This window comes from Electrona antarctica, assembly GCF_951216825.1.
Source record: "Electrona antarctica genome assembly, chromosome: 3".
NCBI lineage: Eukaryota > Metazoa > Chordata > Actinopteri > Myctophiformes > Myctophidae > Electrona > Electrona antarctica.
In genome coordinates this window covers 30,836,341-30,855,792 of record NC_136808.1, presented here as the reverse complement: position 1 = coordinate 30,855,792, position 19,452 = coordinate 30,836,341, and the positions used below count along the sequence as shown (strand labels likewise).

Sequence of the window (19,452 nt, the reverse complement as noted above, 5' to 3'; positions counted from 1 at the left end):
CTCAACACACACTAAATTATGTGACAAAACCTGTCAACTGCACAAGAACACATTGATGTATGGTCAATGAACAAAGAATAATAGCCACATTTCTCACCACCCTCGCAGTTAAAACTAGGTAAACAAACACCTTTTTTTGTAGAACTAGAAAACTCTCTGAACCTCCCTGATAAAAACAGCTGCTCATCCCCAGATGGGTGGCACACGCCTATACAAATACCCGTACAAACATACACATCCCACCATATCTGAAGCTGCCAAAAGCCACAGGGCCAGGCACAAGACGATGGTAGGCAGCTTGTTTGAGCAGTGTTCACAATCCTCTCTCTGTGACTGACTGCCCACACCCCTCCAGCACATGAAGTGCTCCTTTGACTGACTGAAGTGAGAGAGAGTGAGAGAGAGACATAGAGAGAGAGAGAGATACACATGAGCAATTGAGACTGCACCGTCTGAACAAGAATATGGTGTCACACTCACACAACCAGTGAGTGAAGATGAGGATGAGTGAGGTTTAGAAAGAAATTCAAACAATACAAGTTAATTTGGTCAGCAAATTAGGTCAGCCCTGGCCTGCCCTTGCATTGTTAGGACACAGAAGATCCATCAAAAGAATTATGACTAACTGGGTCAGGGTTAACAAGGTTCAAATTGCACTAGCCAAATTGGGCAATGCCCCCCCCCCCCCCCCCCATGGAAATAAGACGGATTCTTCTCCTCTTGTTTTTTTAAATGCTCATAAATTGTCTTTGATGAATGTGCATTTACGCACGTTTAAGATTTTGTTTATTCGACTCTGCAGCCGAGGAGGTTTTTAATATTCAGGTCAATCCTTCACCCCCTGGATGGCATCCAAAAGCACGGTGGAGGATAACTTCAGGTCTGTGAAGTGCAGGGGTTGGGGGTGGGGGGGGGGGGGACTACTGAAGGTTCATTGGAATAAAAGGTAATTAATAACCATATAATTATGAGCTAATATAATAAGCAAAATTAATTACATGAATTATATTAATATATTTTCCATGTGTAATAACCTATTAGGCTGTATAGTTAAGTTTAAAGCCAAGACATGGTGAACGCAGTGTAACTGTAAACCCATCGAATTGGATTCAAAAGTGAAATCGACAGGATTCCCTCAGGTGTAGAAACATCTGTCAACTGTGAAAGACACTTGGAGACTATCATCTCTATCTCTCTCAGAGTTTTGAGATAAAGATTTTACAGATGAATATGCTGGAAACATCAAGCTCTGATTCTCCGGCTTCAGGCAAGAAGCTTTGCAAACAATCCTCCCTTTTATGTTTCTTGTTATGCAGGGCTACGGGAAGGGTAAGGGTTCAGTATAAACTATAAAATAAACAAAGGCTAGCTCTCATTAGGCTAGGCTCATCTGACAAGCACAGATTGTATGTGTCATATAATCCTCAGCAGCTGATGCCCAATGGCAGCACACAACAAGGGCACGGGCAGAACCAACAGAACGTTTTAGGAAAAGTTTAGGTCAAGTCCTCTTGCTGAGCTTGCCTTGCGTAATACTCATTTGGATTAACCACCATGCCTATCAATTCTTTGGGTCGACATGATTTCCAGGTGAAATTATAAAATTGAATGTGGACTGGATTGCCGGATCAGATGGGAATGGGGTGGCTCTCCGACTTCATGTGATCAACCTATGGTCAGACAAATTTGGTCAAGGTTTCAGCCCAATCAGAGACCGAGAATATTTGTGGAGGTATGTCTGTAGCCTACTCTGGCGGTGTGTAGTTCTGTGCACAAGACATTTGGTGCTGATCGGTCCAATGGTTTGCAAGATTATCTCCTCACAGACTGTCCACAGAGGGACAAACCCTCATAGACAGAGCTAGACTACTGCAGAGTCACTCTGTACAAACCTCTTCTTGACAACACCAAGGTGATTTCTTTTTATATTACTTCATACACATATTTGTCATTTGCTGACATCATGCCATGATTCTGAGAGGCATGCATTGATTAGAACATGAGACAACAGAAGCTTGGCTCCTCTTCTGTCTTTGTAAGCCAGGACGTGAAACGGCTATGCAAAAGAGATGCATTAACTAGGACCGCACACTGCAGTCATGCATAAATGAAATGGCAATGTCGTTATATGATATGTTTTATGAGGCTAATGGTTTGTTATTCTTATTATTTTCATCTAAGATATTATACATGTGTTCTGAAAAAAGCTTCAATCAACACAGCTTTCGAATTTGTTCATAGGTAGCCCTGAAACATGACTGTCATAATCATGACAGTCATGACGCAACTGAAGCCAGTTTTACGTGATCGCTACATTTACACTGAAAACGTGTACATAAACATTCAGATTTCAAATATAAAGTACTCACCACGTGTGCCACGGGTGTTAGAAATTTGCTGGGACAGCAATTAGCACTGCTGCATTCTTTAATAAAAGGCATTTTTATCCGAGCGTTCAGAAAATTCACAGTTGCACACCGGAAGCGCACTCACCTATTACCGTAATTTCCGGACTATAAAGCACACCTGAATATAAAGCTAAATTTAGGGAAAAAACAAATGTGTACATATACAAGCCGCTCTGGACTATAAGCCGCATAGAGGCCATAGCCGGCCATAGAGATAGATTTAGAAAGCTTTGGCCGTAAAAATCCATAGATTAGCCGCACTGTTGTATAGGCCGCACTCCGCAGGGTTCAAAGCATGGGAAACAAGTAGCGGCTTATAGTCCGGAAATTACGGTAGTTTGTATCGGCAGTGCGGTCAGCGTGCCTATATCGAACACACCCAGTGTTTCAGAGTGCCACACTCCTCCCGAACGATAAAGGCTCGTAGTATTAAAATCAATATCATGATGTCCCGAGTGAACAGAACAATGGCAAACCAAAGGACATCTTGCCAAGGCACGAATATGTGACGTGAATCCTGGCCAATCAGTTAAGTTGACAGATTGGCTAGACCAATCAGGGAAGCCGGTGCTCACACACTTCCCAAACACACACGAGATTGGGTGCATCCCCCACAGACCCACAGACAGACAGTGTTGTTTTTCGGAAACAGTCGGTCCGATCACTGCACATATGGAACACACAACTCCTCCGTCCAAGGGTCAGGCGGTGCCCGAGTTATACCCGGGACAGCAGACAGAACACAGGTTTCATGAATTAATGAGCCAAAACACATTCCATCATCATTTCCATGTTCATATTATTAAGTTAACATGACCAAAAAACAGCAGCTTGTTTCCCACAATTCAACTGACTTGATTATCTTTATCTCCCTGGTGTGTGAATGCACCATGAAAATTATTCAACGCCAGAAAAACAACAAGAGTTTAGCTATTGCAGTTTTGAGTGACATTAATGTGATGGGTGAACAGAGAGACCCATTGTTTTACCTGAATCATATGCAATATTAATGTGGGAGGGACATTAGGGGGGAAAGGGGGAGGCAACGATAGTAAACACACAACAGTCACAGCCATGCTACAACAAATTGTTTCCGGCAAGAATTTTCATTTCGGTGCATCATTAGTATTTTTACCGATGTTTTTGTTCTTTTTTCCCCTTCCAGAAATCAATGTATTGGCGTTGGCGGTAGTCGTACATCAACCGAACCAAGACGAGACTAATGAAGTTGACTAGCAGATAGTCAATGACTGGCTGCTATTTATGTTATCACTACATAATGTTATATCATTGACCTAAATGCTGTTATATCAACAGGGTCCTATCCCTGTTGATATAACAGCATTTGATTGATTAAAAAAGGTGATTTATGTCTGTATCAGAAATTACTTTGGACAGGTGAGAAACTTTAGTTAAACTTGAATGTTGACATGAAATAATAATCCCATTTAGTGTTTCATTAGCATGAACATGACAAAATAGGACAGCTTGTTGTGACGCATTCGATCATGAACGCACAGGAGTCCTTGTAGAATGTAGAGCATATCCGGTCCTATTGGGGACATATTTATTCAACAATATATCCGCCAAAAATATGAAAATATTTGTTTTTGTGATTAGATCAGCAGGTACTAACCAATTTTAATTAAAGCTAAATTCTCAGTCTCTCCATCCCTAAAAACTAGCAGCATCTCCTAATGGGAGATGAAAACATTAGTGAAACGGATTAATCAAACATTTGGCCAAGTGTGCAATTATCCATCTCTCAGTGGAGAGAGGTCATTAGGACTTCATGCAACCTATAAATAAAAGATCAGAAAACAGTGACATTTATGGGAAAGACAGCCGCTGAGTCTCCAGGGCAACTGTGTCATCCTGCTGACAATTGTGGTGTATTGTTGCTCTGAGGACCGGTGCTAAACAATTAAGTAGCCTACATCTGTAAATTATAATTTTGATAGACAGCCTGCTATACTGCAGTTTTCTTAGGACTACTAATTTGGGGTGTCTCGGCCAGTGGATCTGAGTGGGTTGTGAGATGTGCCGACATGTTGGGGACAATGGACATAGAACAAGTTTGAGTAATTTTAAATAAGAACGGCCATATAAACACCGATTAAACATAATTTATATATATTAGAATCCACCTGCCATATATACATACATGATACATTTAGAATCACCTTAACTTCCCAAAACCCTACTTAGACAAAGATGTTAGATGATGTTCTTTGTCCACTGAAAGGGCCCTAAATGTAGCAAAGAAAACACTGGTTGTTGTTTTTAATGTCTGTGGCACGGTGCATCCAAGGTGGTCTGAGAGGATAAAACCCATGAGAGTGGTCTGTGGGAGCAGAAAGGGTTGCCAAATGTTTACGTTTCAGCAAGCTATTTGCATTGTCTGCTGGGAGACAATCAGTGCGCAATTCCCTCCAAGAAGGATTAGAGAGATAAGATAGGAGCCAAATGGATTTTACACTCATCTGACAAGGAGTTGTTTACAAAGACAAACTTTCAGAAGAATTGAAAGGAGTTTAGTGAACTATTTTGAGCTGAGAGAGGAGAATGGATCCATAGCAGCAATGTGTAGCGGTTTGACTCCTCAATATATGGCAGAACTTTTCAGGTTGTTTAAACAAAAACTATGCATATTCATTATGCCTGTCCCCAGAGGCAGATGGGAACCAATGAGCACGGAGGAGATGGATTGAAACTCTTTTAAGCTAGGGTTGCAACTCTGCCAACTTTGATAAAAAACAAGTTCTGGCCATGGTTCCACTTTGCTAAGGACTGCAGTGTGGACCTCAAAGAAATGTGTTTCGAATAAACAGATATTTTCAGTGAGGGGGACCCCACAATTAGTAATTTGAGACTCTCTCCACGTGTGGGTCCCAGTCCAATTCTCTGGAATCAATCAGAGCTCCCAAAGGAACTCCCCGCTCCCCTTAATCTCCTGGTTTTATTACTTTCCAGACAGTCGGCCTGTTTCACCCTACCCCCATTTCTCTTTTGTACTGATCTCTAGCAAAGCCAAGGAGGGGCCTTTTTTCTCTCTTTCTCCTCTCCCCTTTGCTTCTACCACATGGAGGAGAGGGTCTTTTATCACTCTCCACATGCAACAGCTCAACAGCTAGCTAGCTGTGGTCCATCACTAGAAGACCTCTCTTCTCTCCACATTCTCATAACCTGAACAGTAACCCTATAAAAACGCAGGCTGCATTTTGAACATCCAATACACCCCCCCCCCCCCCCCTCCCCAACACAAAACAAAACCATTATACATTTAAGCATTGCTTACAGTCAATTCAACTACTACTTTCACTGATGAACTGGGTTGTTGAAAGGGGAAGCTATTTGTGTTGAATCATATTCATTTGCCATGATGAAGTAGCCTATGTGAGCTGTTGAATGGAAGTCTTTATGTTAAAAACATTAAATTGCCTATGATGAGGTATGTGTTGTGTATGTTATTCTAATGGGCGAAAGTGCATGCGATTTCTTTTCATCACTCTTCCACAGTGACTCAGTCACATGTGCTTGAGTGATTAAAGTAGCCTACACAGACTGTGCCGAAGAATAGAGCTGAGCAGTAGTACCTGAATTCATTTAACTTTAAGACTAGTATAACGGGGGGAGTCTAAATTCACCAAAGCAATACGACCAATGCACAATTTGCACATACACATACATACTCTCTGCTCGTTCAAAAGGATTTAACAGAAGCAAATGCATTGTGTCCCGTTTATCCATCAGCTAAACCTGTATTGACGCTCAGGTAATGAGATGTCTGCTGGACTGATGATGCTCGCTTAATACCTGACAGTGAGCCCTAATGAGTCTTCAGCCTCAGACAGTGCATGGTTTTACAGACCCAGGCCAGGTCCTTGCCAGTGCCACCCTCCTTCAGTTATATGATTGCAATGGCAGACATAGCCGATTCTAGGCTACACATGCCATTTTAACTGGCAAATAACAATAAAGAAATCCCAGTGCGTTTTAGTGAAAACGTCAGTGAGGTGTACAGTAGGCAGATCGGATGGCTGCTGGCATAAAGAAAAGATTCAAATACAAATAGAAAGATCTGTCGACATTTCCGATAGAACACCTCAGCAGACAATAGGGACTTTAGAGAGAAAGAGACAAGAGTGTAGCATTGTATCAACATAGAAATATAGGAAGGGATTTTATATCAAATAATTAAATTACACTGCTAATTGTCCCAAAGTGTCTACAAAAGACTGCTGCTATTTGTTTAAAAAAAGCTCCATACCCTGTATAACGACGCAATCTAGCTAAAGGCTCTGTTTTAACACAATGCTGTAGTGTGTACCCATCCAACTGTATATTCTTTCCCCATTTCTTTAAACGGTTTTCACTTTTCATTATTTTGACACTTGCTTTGGCAATGTAAACGTATGTTTCCTCATGCCAATAAAGCTCCTTTGAATTGAATTGAAAACACATAGCTGGGTACCTTGAAACTGTAGTGTATAGCATGTCTGTTGGAGCTAATAACTTGCATTCCAAGGTTTACTAACTCGTGATACATTGTAACTTTTAACGGGGGCATTCAACAATAACATGTTGCATTCTGGAGACAATGTTGCGAATGCCTTACCTTTGTCGACATGTCTTGTTGCCACGGTGGTCGCCGTGCAGAGAAAGGTGAGACAGAGGAGAGAGAGGGGCGACCGTGCTCCCCGCTCGGCCATCACTTTTCAAAAAAGAAATCTTTGCAGGCTTCTCGAACCCCGGGCAAAATCCGTGTTTTTATATCCTCGGCCACCTCCTGAAATACACTCCCAAGACAAAACGGAGGAAAAAAAAGTTCAATGTCTCACCTACGAAATATACCCAAACATCCGGAACCAGCGACTTTTAAAACTGGCCCGGATGAAACATGTAGATGGTTCGGAAAGAAACCGCAGGTTAAAGTGTTTTCTCAACTTGGTCGAGGCTTCTTTTTGGGGAGGGGGGGGAGTCGAAGGAAAACTGAAATCAATCCATTGCCGCGGCGGCACCGGCACAGGCAAACGCGCGCTATTACACGATAATACACCGATACGATCTATTCCGATGTACGTGCCAGACGCGTAAAACCCAAGAATAGCGACAATAGAAAAGATATGAAGATCCGACTCAGCTCGGAGTAGAAACGCCAGCGCAGCCACCTCCTGCTCACGAACAGAACGTAGACGCAGCAGCGCATGGAAGGGCTGGATTCCCACACGGCTCCCCGGAAAACAGGGTGTGGAGTAGAGAGCTACCACGGAAGTTGGGATTGTGGCTTACTGTACAGGCAAAACCTAAAACATGGTAAGGTGTTTACGAGTCGACTGACTCCCACTCACATGCTGTTAGTAGCGTAGCCCCAGCCCCGGCGGCCCAACCAGGCAAAATCACAACTCGCTCAAACAATTGATTTGATCTGTTTGATCTATTTTGAGATTTCCTGATGCAGCTATAAAAATAATATCTGGGATAAAAATATTGACTATTGATTGATTGATTGATTGATTGAAGTATTTATTAACAGATTGGAGATTTACAGTAGGCATATACAATTCAAGCACAACTAAATACAAAACCATGTTCAATTCATCATAAGAGGGCACGCATAGGCTATTCTGAACCAAATTAATGATGCAGTTGTCGGTGTGTGTCGTGAGTCGTGACTCGTATAGCCTAGGGGCTATACTTGCAGGTGTGTCAGGAATATGGACGGGCGTTGTTTGGATTATGGATATGTGGATTTATTTTCAGTTTGGTCACTGTCTTTCGGATCCATTTAAAGCGGCACTATGGAACGTTTTATCATTCATTCATTCATTCATTCATTCGTTCATTCGTTCATTCATGCATTCATGCATTCATTCATTCATTCATGCATTCATGCATTCATTCATTCATTCATTCATTCATTCGTTCATTCGAGTTATATATTTTGTCTCCCTGCTCTTCGATTAAGACATTTAGATTGTGTCAAAGGTCCATGTCTTACCTACACACAGATCTGACACGAATTTTGACCTGAAGGTCAAGATTCAATTCATCCCCTGAGCAAGCAGGCAGGCTCTTAGCTAAAGTTATATGTAGGATAATAAATAGCATATCTTTACTTTGGCCAACATCATCTTTGCATGATCGTTGGATCGTTAGCCTCAACTAGTTCAAAAATATCTAAAGTAAAGTAAAGTAAACTGAATTATAATAATTTGCCGCTCTATACTATTGTAATCTCATATAACTCAGTCATGAAGGCTAGACCTATAAAGCCCCTTCGTGTGGCCTATATAGCTATGCTTGGAGTGTATAGCTACAGTCAACATTATTGTTTATTTATGTTTAATCCAAATATTAGGAAAACTGTATTTCCTGTAGATAAACAAGATAGATACAGCATTATTTACATTTCATCAAAACATGACTCACAGAGTATATATGTGCATGCTGGCTGTAAATCAAACAATGAGATTAGTCTTACATTTCAGATCAAGTTTAAAATAATATTGTTATGAAGGTCCGGAGGAGGTAGAGTGCGGTTACCAGTTTTGGGGTTTAAAAGTCTAGCCTAAATAGCCTAATGATCACATTTGAACATAAAATCTAAGATTCTTTTTTTTTTAGTCAATTATTTTTATATAAATATTTGTAGATAATTACAAGGCTTTCTTGTATCCTATTCATCATTAGCCTATACTGCAGTGAAATAGATTTGAGATAAAAGAGAAGAAAAACAATGCTGTCTTGCTGTGAGCTGAGCATTGGCAGAGAAGGACAATGAAGACATGCCTGTTTGGAAAGCAGCAAGATAACACAGCACACTTAGAAACATGGAAGAGCTCCACCAACTGGTTTAAGTGTTCTATAACATGCTAGTAGAGATAATTCCCCTTATGTGCATGACAAAGCATTATGCCATTGGGTTAAGTGTCTCATATAGAGTTGACAGTCAGTAAACGTATATGTATTTTCACTATTCATTGGTGAATGCCCCCTTTCCCCCTCCTTTTTTTCCTCTTTTTTGTGCAGTTCACAAAGTCCACATACCTTTATTATTGAACTGACACTGTACTGTTCTATTAGCCTTTGGCCATATTAACCCTAGAACACTAAACCCGGGTGACTTTCACCCGGATAATTATGTTTATGTAATTTTCATAATGTTGCTGATGTCTGAGGGTGTGTGGGTCCTTGGGTACTTTCAGGATGCTCAGTGACATAGTGGGTTTCCCTGATATTTCTCTGCCTAGAGGCACTGCCTATACCTCACCTACAGGTGTGTGGCATTTGATGACAATGTTCTGGATTTGTGGGTATGAGAACGCACAGGGCAATAGGAGAAGGAACACGACAATGTAAAGAATGTTATTTATTATTGTTACTATTACCTTAGCCTCTACATTGCAGAGTATGCGATATGAGGATCCATATATTTGAGGATTTTATTAAACATAAACCCTACCGTAGCCTATATATTTATTATTTAGTTGATCTATGCTGGCCCCCTCCTTTTTCCCTGTACAACAAATATTCATTTCAGAATATGTTCCTATTCTAGGTTGGTTAGTGCAGGGGTTCTCAACCTTTTTGGCTGGGGACCCCCGGAAATGCTTTGGCCATGTCTCACGCCCTGTGTGTGTGTGTGTGTGTATTGCAAACACAGTTGGCCTTGTAGACATACAGCTGTTGTCCACCTGGACAAAACGCCTGGATATAAATGGCAGGTCACCGCCTCACAGAGCGTTCTCAAATGTTATAGAACAGTACATACTTACTTCGGCAAGAACCAGACTGTATCCATGCACCCTACCATTCACATGCTTACATGGGCACATTTGCCTATATACGCCGGCACACCTTAGCTCCCAATGTCAGCAGTTTACCTCTCTCTCCTTTTCCTCCTCGCTGCTCTTTTGTTGGTTGCTGGCAATCATTATTGTAATGACTTATTAGTGTGCTGCCGAAGTGAATGGAGCATACGGCTGTTGTATGCTGTGATTGACTGCAGGACTCACAGAGAGAGGATATGGACTATAGTATATAGGGGTGTGGATATCTGGATCAGACCTTTTCAACTACTGATATTGAACAAATTACTTCAGATATTGACTTGGACTTTAGTTGATTAATTAGTAAGCCTTGCCAAGCCATGAGGCCAATAGTTACAGTACACTGGACACTCCCTGAAGTGAGTGATAAACAGAGAGGCACTTTGTCCCATTTTGCAGAGTCTTATGTATGACCTGTCCAGGGATTGAACCCCAACCTCCCAGTCTCAGGCTGGGAGGCGACTGGGAGACACTCTAATCACAAGGCCATTGAGCTGGTGATTAATTAGACATTAGCAATATTGACCATTGCTTTGAGGCTTGCTTTCAATTTGCATTTGCCTTCTGCCTTTTAAGTCAAAGCGAGTTCCAATCATTATTATCATTGGATGTTTCATATGTTTCATGCCCTTGATGGTGTTACTGATGTGATTCATGTGAATTAATCAGTGTGTCAGACTGCTGCAGGAATAATTTATGCTATAAGAAAGTAACACATAAGCATGAATTAGGTTTAAGGAGGAAGAACGAAAGAGTGTATGTGCCAAATCTGAGGCCATGGTTCTCAGCAGTAACCGATGGATTGTGCCATCCAGGTAGGAATGAGACTTTGCCCCAGGTGAAGCAGTTTAAGTATCTCGGGTCTTGTTCACGAGTGAGGGGAGGACAGAGCAGGAGATCAGCCGGTGAGTCCGCACTGTTGTGACGAAAAGAGAACTGCCAGAAGGCAATGCTCTGTGTCTACAGAGCAATCTTCGTTCCTCACCTATGGTTATGAAGTGTGGTTCATGACCAAAAGAATAAATAAAAGACCTGACTCCAGTATAAAGTATAAAATAGGGCTTTAAGGGTTAGTTCAGATTTTTGGATTAAAGCTGGAGGAAATACTAATTCTAATAGTTGCAAAGATAGAGAGAGCTAGAGAGAGAGAGAGAGAGAGAGAGAGAGAGAGAGAGAGAGAAATACAAGACACAACACAACTGTACAAGACATCAAATGACAGAAAAGTAAGTTTAACACTACATACTGTACAAGAGACACGCACAAAAAACAAAAAAAACAAGGGGACGAATGGGTGAGATCGATGACCTTCAGAGAGCAGGGATATGAGTCCAATAGTGAAAGATGCACGGTTGCACCATAGCAGCCAGATATTCAGAACATACTCAACTATTGTCAAGCACTGCAAGGAATGGCATCCACATTTTTTGGAACTTAGCTTGTGTATTCTGTCCATCATGACGGATTTGTTCCAGCTTAGCAATGGAGGGCATCTCGTTGAGCCATCTTGAAACATGGAGAAGTTGGAGACTTCCAATTTATCCGTATAATTGTTTTAGCAACAACCATACCTTAAGGATCTGTCTTTGGTGGGAAGGAAGGGCCCTTGTCTCATCAGAGCAACCAAATATTGCAAACAGAAATCTGGCTGAATATCCTTTCCCAGTTGTCTGGAGAACCAATTAAATATATTTTGCACTATTAGAGAAATAGGTCAACAATACAAATGACGCTATAGTTTTGTGGATTCATCCATCCATCCATCATCGACCGCTTATCCGTAGTTGGGTCGCGGGTGCAACAGCTCCACCAGAGTGTTCCAGACTTCCCTCTCCAGAGCAACATTAGTGACTTCCTCCTGGGGGATCCCGAGACGTTCCAAGGCCAGTGAGTCGATGTGTATCCTCCAACTGCGCCTTGGTCTGCCCTGGGGTCTCCTCCCAGTGGGACGTGCCTCAAAGACCTCCTTATGGAGACGCCCGAGAGGCATCCTAACCAGATGCCCGAACCACCTAAGCTGGCTCCTTTCCAGGCGAAGAAGCAACGACTCTACTCCAAGTCTCTCTCGTGTGACTGAACTTCTCACCCTATCTCTAAGGGAGATGCCAGCCACCCATCGAAGAAAACTCATTGCGGCCGCTTGTATTCGCAACCTTATTCTTTTGGTCATGACCCACACTTCATGACCATAGGTGAGACTCTCACGTCTCGCAATCTTCGTTCCTACTCAGTAGGAACGAAGATTGCTCGGTAGAGAGCTTTGCCTTCTGGCTCAACTCTCTTTTCGTCACAACAGTGCGGTACAGCGACTGCAACACCGTCCCTGCCGCGCAGATTCCCCAGCTGATCTCCTTCTCCGTCCTCCCCTCACTCGTGAACAAGACCCCGAGATACTTTAACTACTTTACCTGGGGTAACGCCTCATTCCCTACCCGGACTGTAAAATCCATCGGTTTCCTGCCGAGAACCATGGCCTCAGAATTTGAAACGCTGATCCTCATCCCAGCCGCCGTACACTCGGCTGCGAACCGGTCCAGTGAGAGCTTATTTTGAATGCGTGGCCCCCATTCCCCCCAGTGACCCCCACCAAATCCCCAGAACTACTTAATATCCACCAAAACCAGACCAGAACTCACCACAGGACTCAGGCAATCAAATGAATACCTTTGCAACTACTATATTAATGGCAAGTATTTCCTACAAGTCCAAAAATATGAACTAACCCTTTAAGTTAATTAAAATGTAAAAAAATACACATGTATATAAAAAAATCACACCCGTGTGAACTGAGTGGTGTAAGGTCTGTATGACGTAATGAAATCATGTCTGACGTAATGAAATCATGTCTGACGTAATGAAATCACACCCGGGTGAACAGGGTGAACATAGCAACCATGCTCATTTTTTCTGCACAAACAAAGCCAGTTGTAGGAATCACACCCGGGTGAACAGGGTGAACATAGCAACCATGCTCATTTTTTCTGCACAAAAAAGCCAGTTGTAGGAGTGGTTTACACCACTCAAAAACGTAATCAATGGAATTATTGCTAAGAATATATCGAAACAAATTATATGCCATGTTCTGTTTATTGCGACCACAGGTCATATTTACTATGGAAACTTGCATTTCCCGTCAGTCCGTCACCCCATACCTCCATATATGATCACGCATATGTCAGTCTGATATCATCAAACCCTCTACACACTCAAGACACGCTGGCCATGGCCATGAACCCTGGCGATACCTGTTTTTCATTCATTCATTTTTGGTGTAATTTGATCCCATGCCAAAGCTACAGCATTTTTGAGTGGTGTAAACCACTCCTACGACTGGCTTTGTTAGTTTACGTGTCTGTCTGTCTGTCTGTCTGTTCGTACCAAAAAATGAGCATGGTTGCTACGGTCACCCAGTTCACCCGGGTGTGTGTCAGACCACAGCTGATCAGGCTATATAAGACCTTACACCACTCAGTTCACACGGGTGTGATTTTTTTTAAAGAAGTAGGCAAAACTTAAAATATGCTTGGTAGTCATGTGAACTGATTTTGTAAATTTGTGCCTAGTAACTTCTTTCTTTTCAAAATCTTTTTATTGTAATTTCAATAGTATAGATCTCAGGAATCAGGAATCAATCATCAACACAATGAAAAGAGTATTATTGCACAAATCATGCCCCTTCAAGACAAAAGAAAAAACATTTCCTCCCCTTCAAGTCCCAATTTTGTAAAGCCAATTCCCAATTCCCCAGCCTCTCTACGAGGCTAACCCCCACAATGTGTTACCCAAATGTTAAGTAAAAAAAATCACACCCGTGTGAACTGAGTGGTGCAGTGACGTCACACACTAACCATAGCAACCATGCTCACATGTACGTGGGGCAGACCTACAAGCCCTATCTCCAGGACTGCTTGCCCAGGTATGTCCCAAACCGCCTCCTTAGGTCCTGGCCTGCTTGAAAAGCCACAAAGAATGGCATTTAATAAATATTCTTTCATCATTTTTTCATCATTATTCATCATTTTTTCATCGTTTTTTCATCATTTTTTCATCCTTTTTTTGTCATTTTTTTGTCATTTTTTCACATTTAAAAAATAAATAGCAGACCTACAAGCCCTATGAACCGCCTCCTTAGGTCCTGGCCTGCTTGAAAAGCCACAAAGAATGGCATTTTTTCATATTTATTTCATTTTTTCATCATTTTTTCATCATTTTTTCATCATTTTTTCATAATTTTTTCATCATTTCTTCATCATTTCTTCATAATTCTTTACATTTTTTCACATTTAAAAAAAAATCACACCCGTGTGAACTGAGTGGTGCAAGGTCTTATATAGCCTGATCAGCTGTGGTCTGACGTAATGTCAGTGACCATAGTAACCATGCTAATTTTTTTGGGTCCCACGTACAGGTACACACACGTACAGGTACACACATACATAGATACATAGATACAGACAAAGCTGGTTGTTGGAGTGGTTTGCACCACTCAAAAAATAATTGATAGTTGCCCCCAAATTTACATCACTCCCCTCAAGAGCAACAGCACACAGGTGTGCTTGAAAGTCTTCCAATGAAACGAAGATTAATTAAATTCACCCCATTAAGTCAGGCAGTTCTTGGTTCACCAAGGAAAACAATAAAAAAGGCATTTAAGGATATTAGAAAAAGTTTAAAAGTAGAAAAGTTTCAAACGAGTAGGAGTGACAAGGGTAATGCAGTGTTAGACATGCTCTGCGGGTTCCCTTTATTTGTCTGTTGGTCTCCACTTAGGCAAAAGCTTCCATCTATTCGCACAAGCACAAATTTTTATTTGTTTTTATAAAAAAGTTTGGGACACCATGGTGAAAGTAAACATCAAAGCTCTATTAATTGCTCCTTCACTATAGATCTTGGAGACAAATTCATCCATGTGTAAATGCAGACTGTATTATTGACTGTGTATTGTACTATGATGGCCCTTTAGTCATTTAAATGTATACAGAAGCTAGCTGTATATAGAAAATAATCTTTTGTGGTGCGCTGTTGATACAGCTATATCTGATAATACAGAACAGCAATTGTTTCAGTAACCACAAAACAAAAATAATAATAAAATAAGGTGATTCTGACATGCGTTTATTTTTCAAGCTACCTCAACAGAAGTCAATCAGTTTCTAAATTCCATTCTGACACTGTTTTATCCTCTCTCCAGATGGGGCTCGTTTGTTTTATGATATTGCACTGAACGGATGGCTTTCTATAGCTCATAATGAGCACCATTGAGATGAGGTGAAGTCACTAAAGGGCTGTCTGGGCAACACATGCACTCATGCAGCCTTCCCAAGACACATGACCGCAAGCTCCCTTCCTCCTGGCCCACCACCCACCTCCCCTTCCAACCCCAACTCTTGTGGTTAAGGGTTTTCTTCCTGCCAGAGGAGGTCGGCTGTTGTTGTTGGAATTGCCACAGCCACTTAACAGGGCGCTCTCAATCAACTGTGTCTGTATTTCCTTTAAGAAGGACTTAAGCATAGACAGAGAACAGAAAATAAGGACACCCAATCTCAAAGAGTCTAGAAAAACACCATGACCTTTTACCTGACACGCAGGGCACAAGCTTTTGTTAAGTGTTCCATTTTGATAAGCGAGTAGACATTTGCATTAAAGAAAATCTGACTAAGCATGTACACTTGACCACATGTTGAGTTGACTTTAATATCTTCTTAGGCCTATCCCCGATGGATGATCATGCTCCACAAGAGAGGTGGTCAGTGGACTGAGGACAATTGTAATGAGTCTGAAGCACTACAGAGCTGCCCAGACAATGACAGTGAAATGGGTGTGCCATATTGCAATAATGGGAAGGAGAAATGAGAAAGCAAATCAGAAAGGGAGGGAGGAGAAATAAAGAGAGCTCCAACATGGAAGCAAAATACTGCAATCTGTTCTGGCAGAACAAACTGAAACGATTACGATGAGAGTAGGAGAGTAAAGAGTAGACTACCCATGCACCTCCCTAGCCCTGGTCCAGTGCTTACAGCTGTAAGCACTGGACCAGGGCTAGCACCTCCCCACATCTCATCTGTCATGAAATAAACTAATAGGCTGAATGTAGTTCAGAGAGCATTGTGTTGAGAGCTGCATACATCAGTGATCTCCATATGGGCATTAAAGGGACTTGGACTGACTGATACAGAGATCTCCATATTGGCATATTGGTCAGATTGGCGGTGCCTACGTTGTGTGTGTGTGTGTGTGTGTGTGTGTGTGTGTGTGTGTGTGTGTGTGTGTGTGTGTGTGTGTGTGTGTGTGTGTGCGTGCGTGCGTGCGTGCGTGCGTGCGTGCGTGCGTGCGTGCGTGCGTGCGTGCGTGCGTGCGTGCGTGCGTGCGTGCGTGCGTGCGTATTATTTTTAAGTGATTTGAATGATCTACAGTCAAAAGAGCCAATCAATTTAAGTTGTCCCAGTTGTGGGCTGCCCAGAAAATGCAACAGTTGCAGGGCTAACCTAACCGCCATGTTGCAGCAACATGCCAGGCAGAAAGATTATACATTAATCCCCCTGTACTCCATTACAATGAATTACGTTTGCATACCGTCCTCTCTCCAATGGTTATTTATTCCTGCCCTGTAATTACGCTGGTCTGCATAAGAAGTCGATTTGTTTACCCCAGTGTTTGTATCTCATTACGACTTGAATCCATTTCCCAGAGTAGCTTATGGAATGTAGGGTTAGTCAGTGTTGGTTTCTGCAGTGATGGATAGCTCTTCTTTTGTTCTCCTAAGGTAGTTATATTTATTCCTTCCCACCTTAGCATCAGTGAAGAAAATCCAAACTCATGGCCAATCGCTTATTGTATTATGTTTGTTTATCAGAAAGCATACAATGACAATAATGTCAAGGTTTACCTTGATACAATTGTGTATGTCATTGTCAAAAGGTCAGAATCAAGGTTTCTGGTGGAAAACTGTATTGTGGCCTGTATTTCATTGTATTAGAACAATGTGTCATACGACAAAGGCAACTGTGTACCATGTTTCCTTCAGCATTACATTTGTGGTCAGTGGTTGGAACAGAACAGCAAATCTAACTTGAATGGCTGTGCATTGTGCAGATTATAATATGGGGACGTTATGGAGACAGAGGTCAAAAGCTTAAAACATATAGGCCTACATGAGGATAATGGATGTGTCAGTGTGTTAGGACGTCTTCCACAACAACCAGCTTGAAATAATATTTCTCTAGAAAAAAAAAAAGGATGCCAGTGTTTGTTATCTCAAAGGCTCAATGTTAAGCAGTGCTTTGATTTAGATTTTGACATTACAATTTTTTAAAGCAACAGACAGTACTACCTAGAATGGAGCTCCAGAGGCAAGACGTTCCCCCCTCCCTATCTATGGGGCCATTATGTGCTGCTCCTTTTGTCAGCATAATTTGCAGAGCTAGGAAAAAGGATGGAGGAGGCGATATGCACTAGATCACTAACAGACTTTGGAAAATTGGCATGGACGGGCCTGGCTTCAGATCTCACTTCTCAGAAAGACGTTGCTCACAGCTTGTAACAGCAGGCTTCTTGTTAACAGGATAGCGCCTCCAAATCTGCTCCTGTAACACCAGAGATCACACCTGACGTTCAATCAGAGCACACCACAAAGCAGTGGTGTAAACTAAAGTACAAAATAAAGTACTGTACTTTAAGTACAATTTTGAGGTATTTGTACTTTACTTGAGTATTTCCAATTTCCAGTACTTTTACTCCTACTCCACTACATCTCAGATGCAAATATTGTACTTTTACTCCACTACATTTATTTGAAAACTTTAGTTACTAGTTACTTTGTTGATTTTGACTAATATTTACTGAACATACATTAACCACTTTAGCCCTGTATACATTTTGGCCATTTGAAAATAAATGTAGCCGATCTACAAACTCACAATGCATCGCATCGCGAGACATTGTGAGCTTGTAGATCTGCTATTTTCAAAAGATGTTTATACATTTGAAAACTTGAAATGTGACATTCTGCACAATGAGTACTTTTACTTTTGTACATTTTGATACCAATACTTTTGTACTTTTACTCAAGTACATTTTGAATTCCGGACTTTTACTTGTAATGGTGTAGTTCTACATTGTAGTATTGATACTTTTACTTAAGTAAAACAAATGAGTACTTTTTCCACCACTGACACAAAGCACACTTCCTCCAATCAACCAACGACACTAGTCAGTTAAAGCAAGAACAAAATTATACTATTTCATCTGGGCAGGAGATGAGAGTAAGTGGTGGTGTAGTCCTAGCAGGCAGGCATCATGATCACTTTTGGATTTTGGTGGGATACTATGAACCCACTAGAATCCATGTGTGATTGAGCAATTACAGAGCATTTACTGTAGCAGCTGCTGTATAAATCTAACCATTTGTGCAGTGTGGTGTGGCAAATGCATCCAGTAGATTGAGGGCCTGCTGTCTTTGGAAATAAATGCAAAATGAAGTTGTGCTAAGACTAGAGGTTGGTGTTCTTTATGTAAATGGAAGTCTTATTGAGATTGATATCTCTTTAAAGAGAGGCCTATGAACGTGTAAGGCATACTGCATAAAACACATCTGACAGACAGGTGAATATAAAAACACTGGACAAAACCATTACATCTCAGTCATACTGTAGGTACGGAGTCGAGCAGTATACAAACATGCAGATCAAAGGAAACAAATCCTTTTTAATAGTATTATTTTAAACAATAACTTAGTTTAATAGAAGTTTGTCCCATAATGCTTATTGAAATGCAAATTATTCTTTTTTGATTGGTTCTCACCCGATGGTTGGCCCACCCCTCACCCCTCCTCCACGCATGCACCAAGCCTCTGTTTGTGTGTGTGTACTGTTGTAATCCACGTAACTCGAGAACCGTTCGCCCCACCGGCCACCGACTTCAAATCCGACACACCACCACAGGGAGTGCAGTGCCAGGTGTCAAGTTGGTCGGACTCACAGTTGTCCAGAACCTCCCCAAAAAGGCCCCTGCCCAGTGTCCATTTATGGAGCTGGCTTGTTCTGACATCATTCTGACGTCTGCATACTGTTCTGACATCATTCTGACGTCTGCATAGACTCCATATTTGGACATGCCTGACAAAGAACTCCATATATATAAAAATATATATAGGGACACAGACATAATATCTGGGTGGGGCATTCATTTCCAACTTGCATCGTTCCAAGTAGGCC

General features: G+C 41.6%; 1 protein-coding gene across 4 annotated transcripts in view; it reads right to left on the bottom strand.

Annotated features, from left to right (window-relative positions):
* Nucleotides 1–7,663, bottom strand: part of neo1a (neogenin 1a) — a 200,514-nt gene extending 192,851 nt beyond the window's left edge. For all 4 annotated transcript variants that reach the window (XM_079496866.1, XM_079496868.1, XM_079496867.1 and 1 more), the window contains exon 1: nucleotides 7,027–7,663. In XM_079496866.1, coding sequence (XP_079352992.1) covers nucleotides 7,027–7,120 — 94 coding nt within the window. In that variant the 5' untranslated portion in view covers nucleotides 7,121–7,663. The remainder of the gene's footprint in view (nucleotides 1–7,026) is intronic.
* Nucleotides 7,664–19,452: the final 11,789 nt, after the last annotated feature.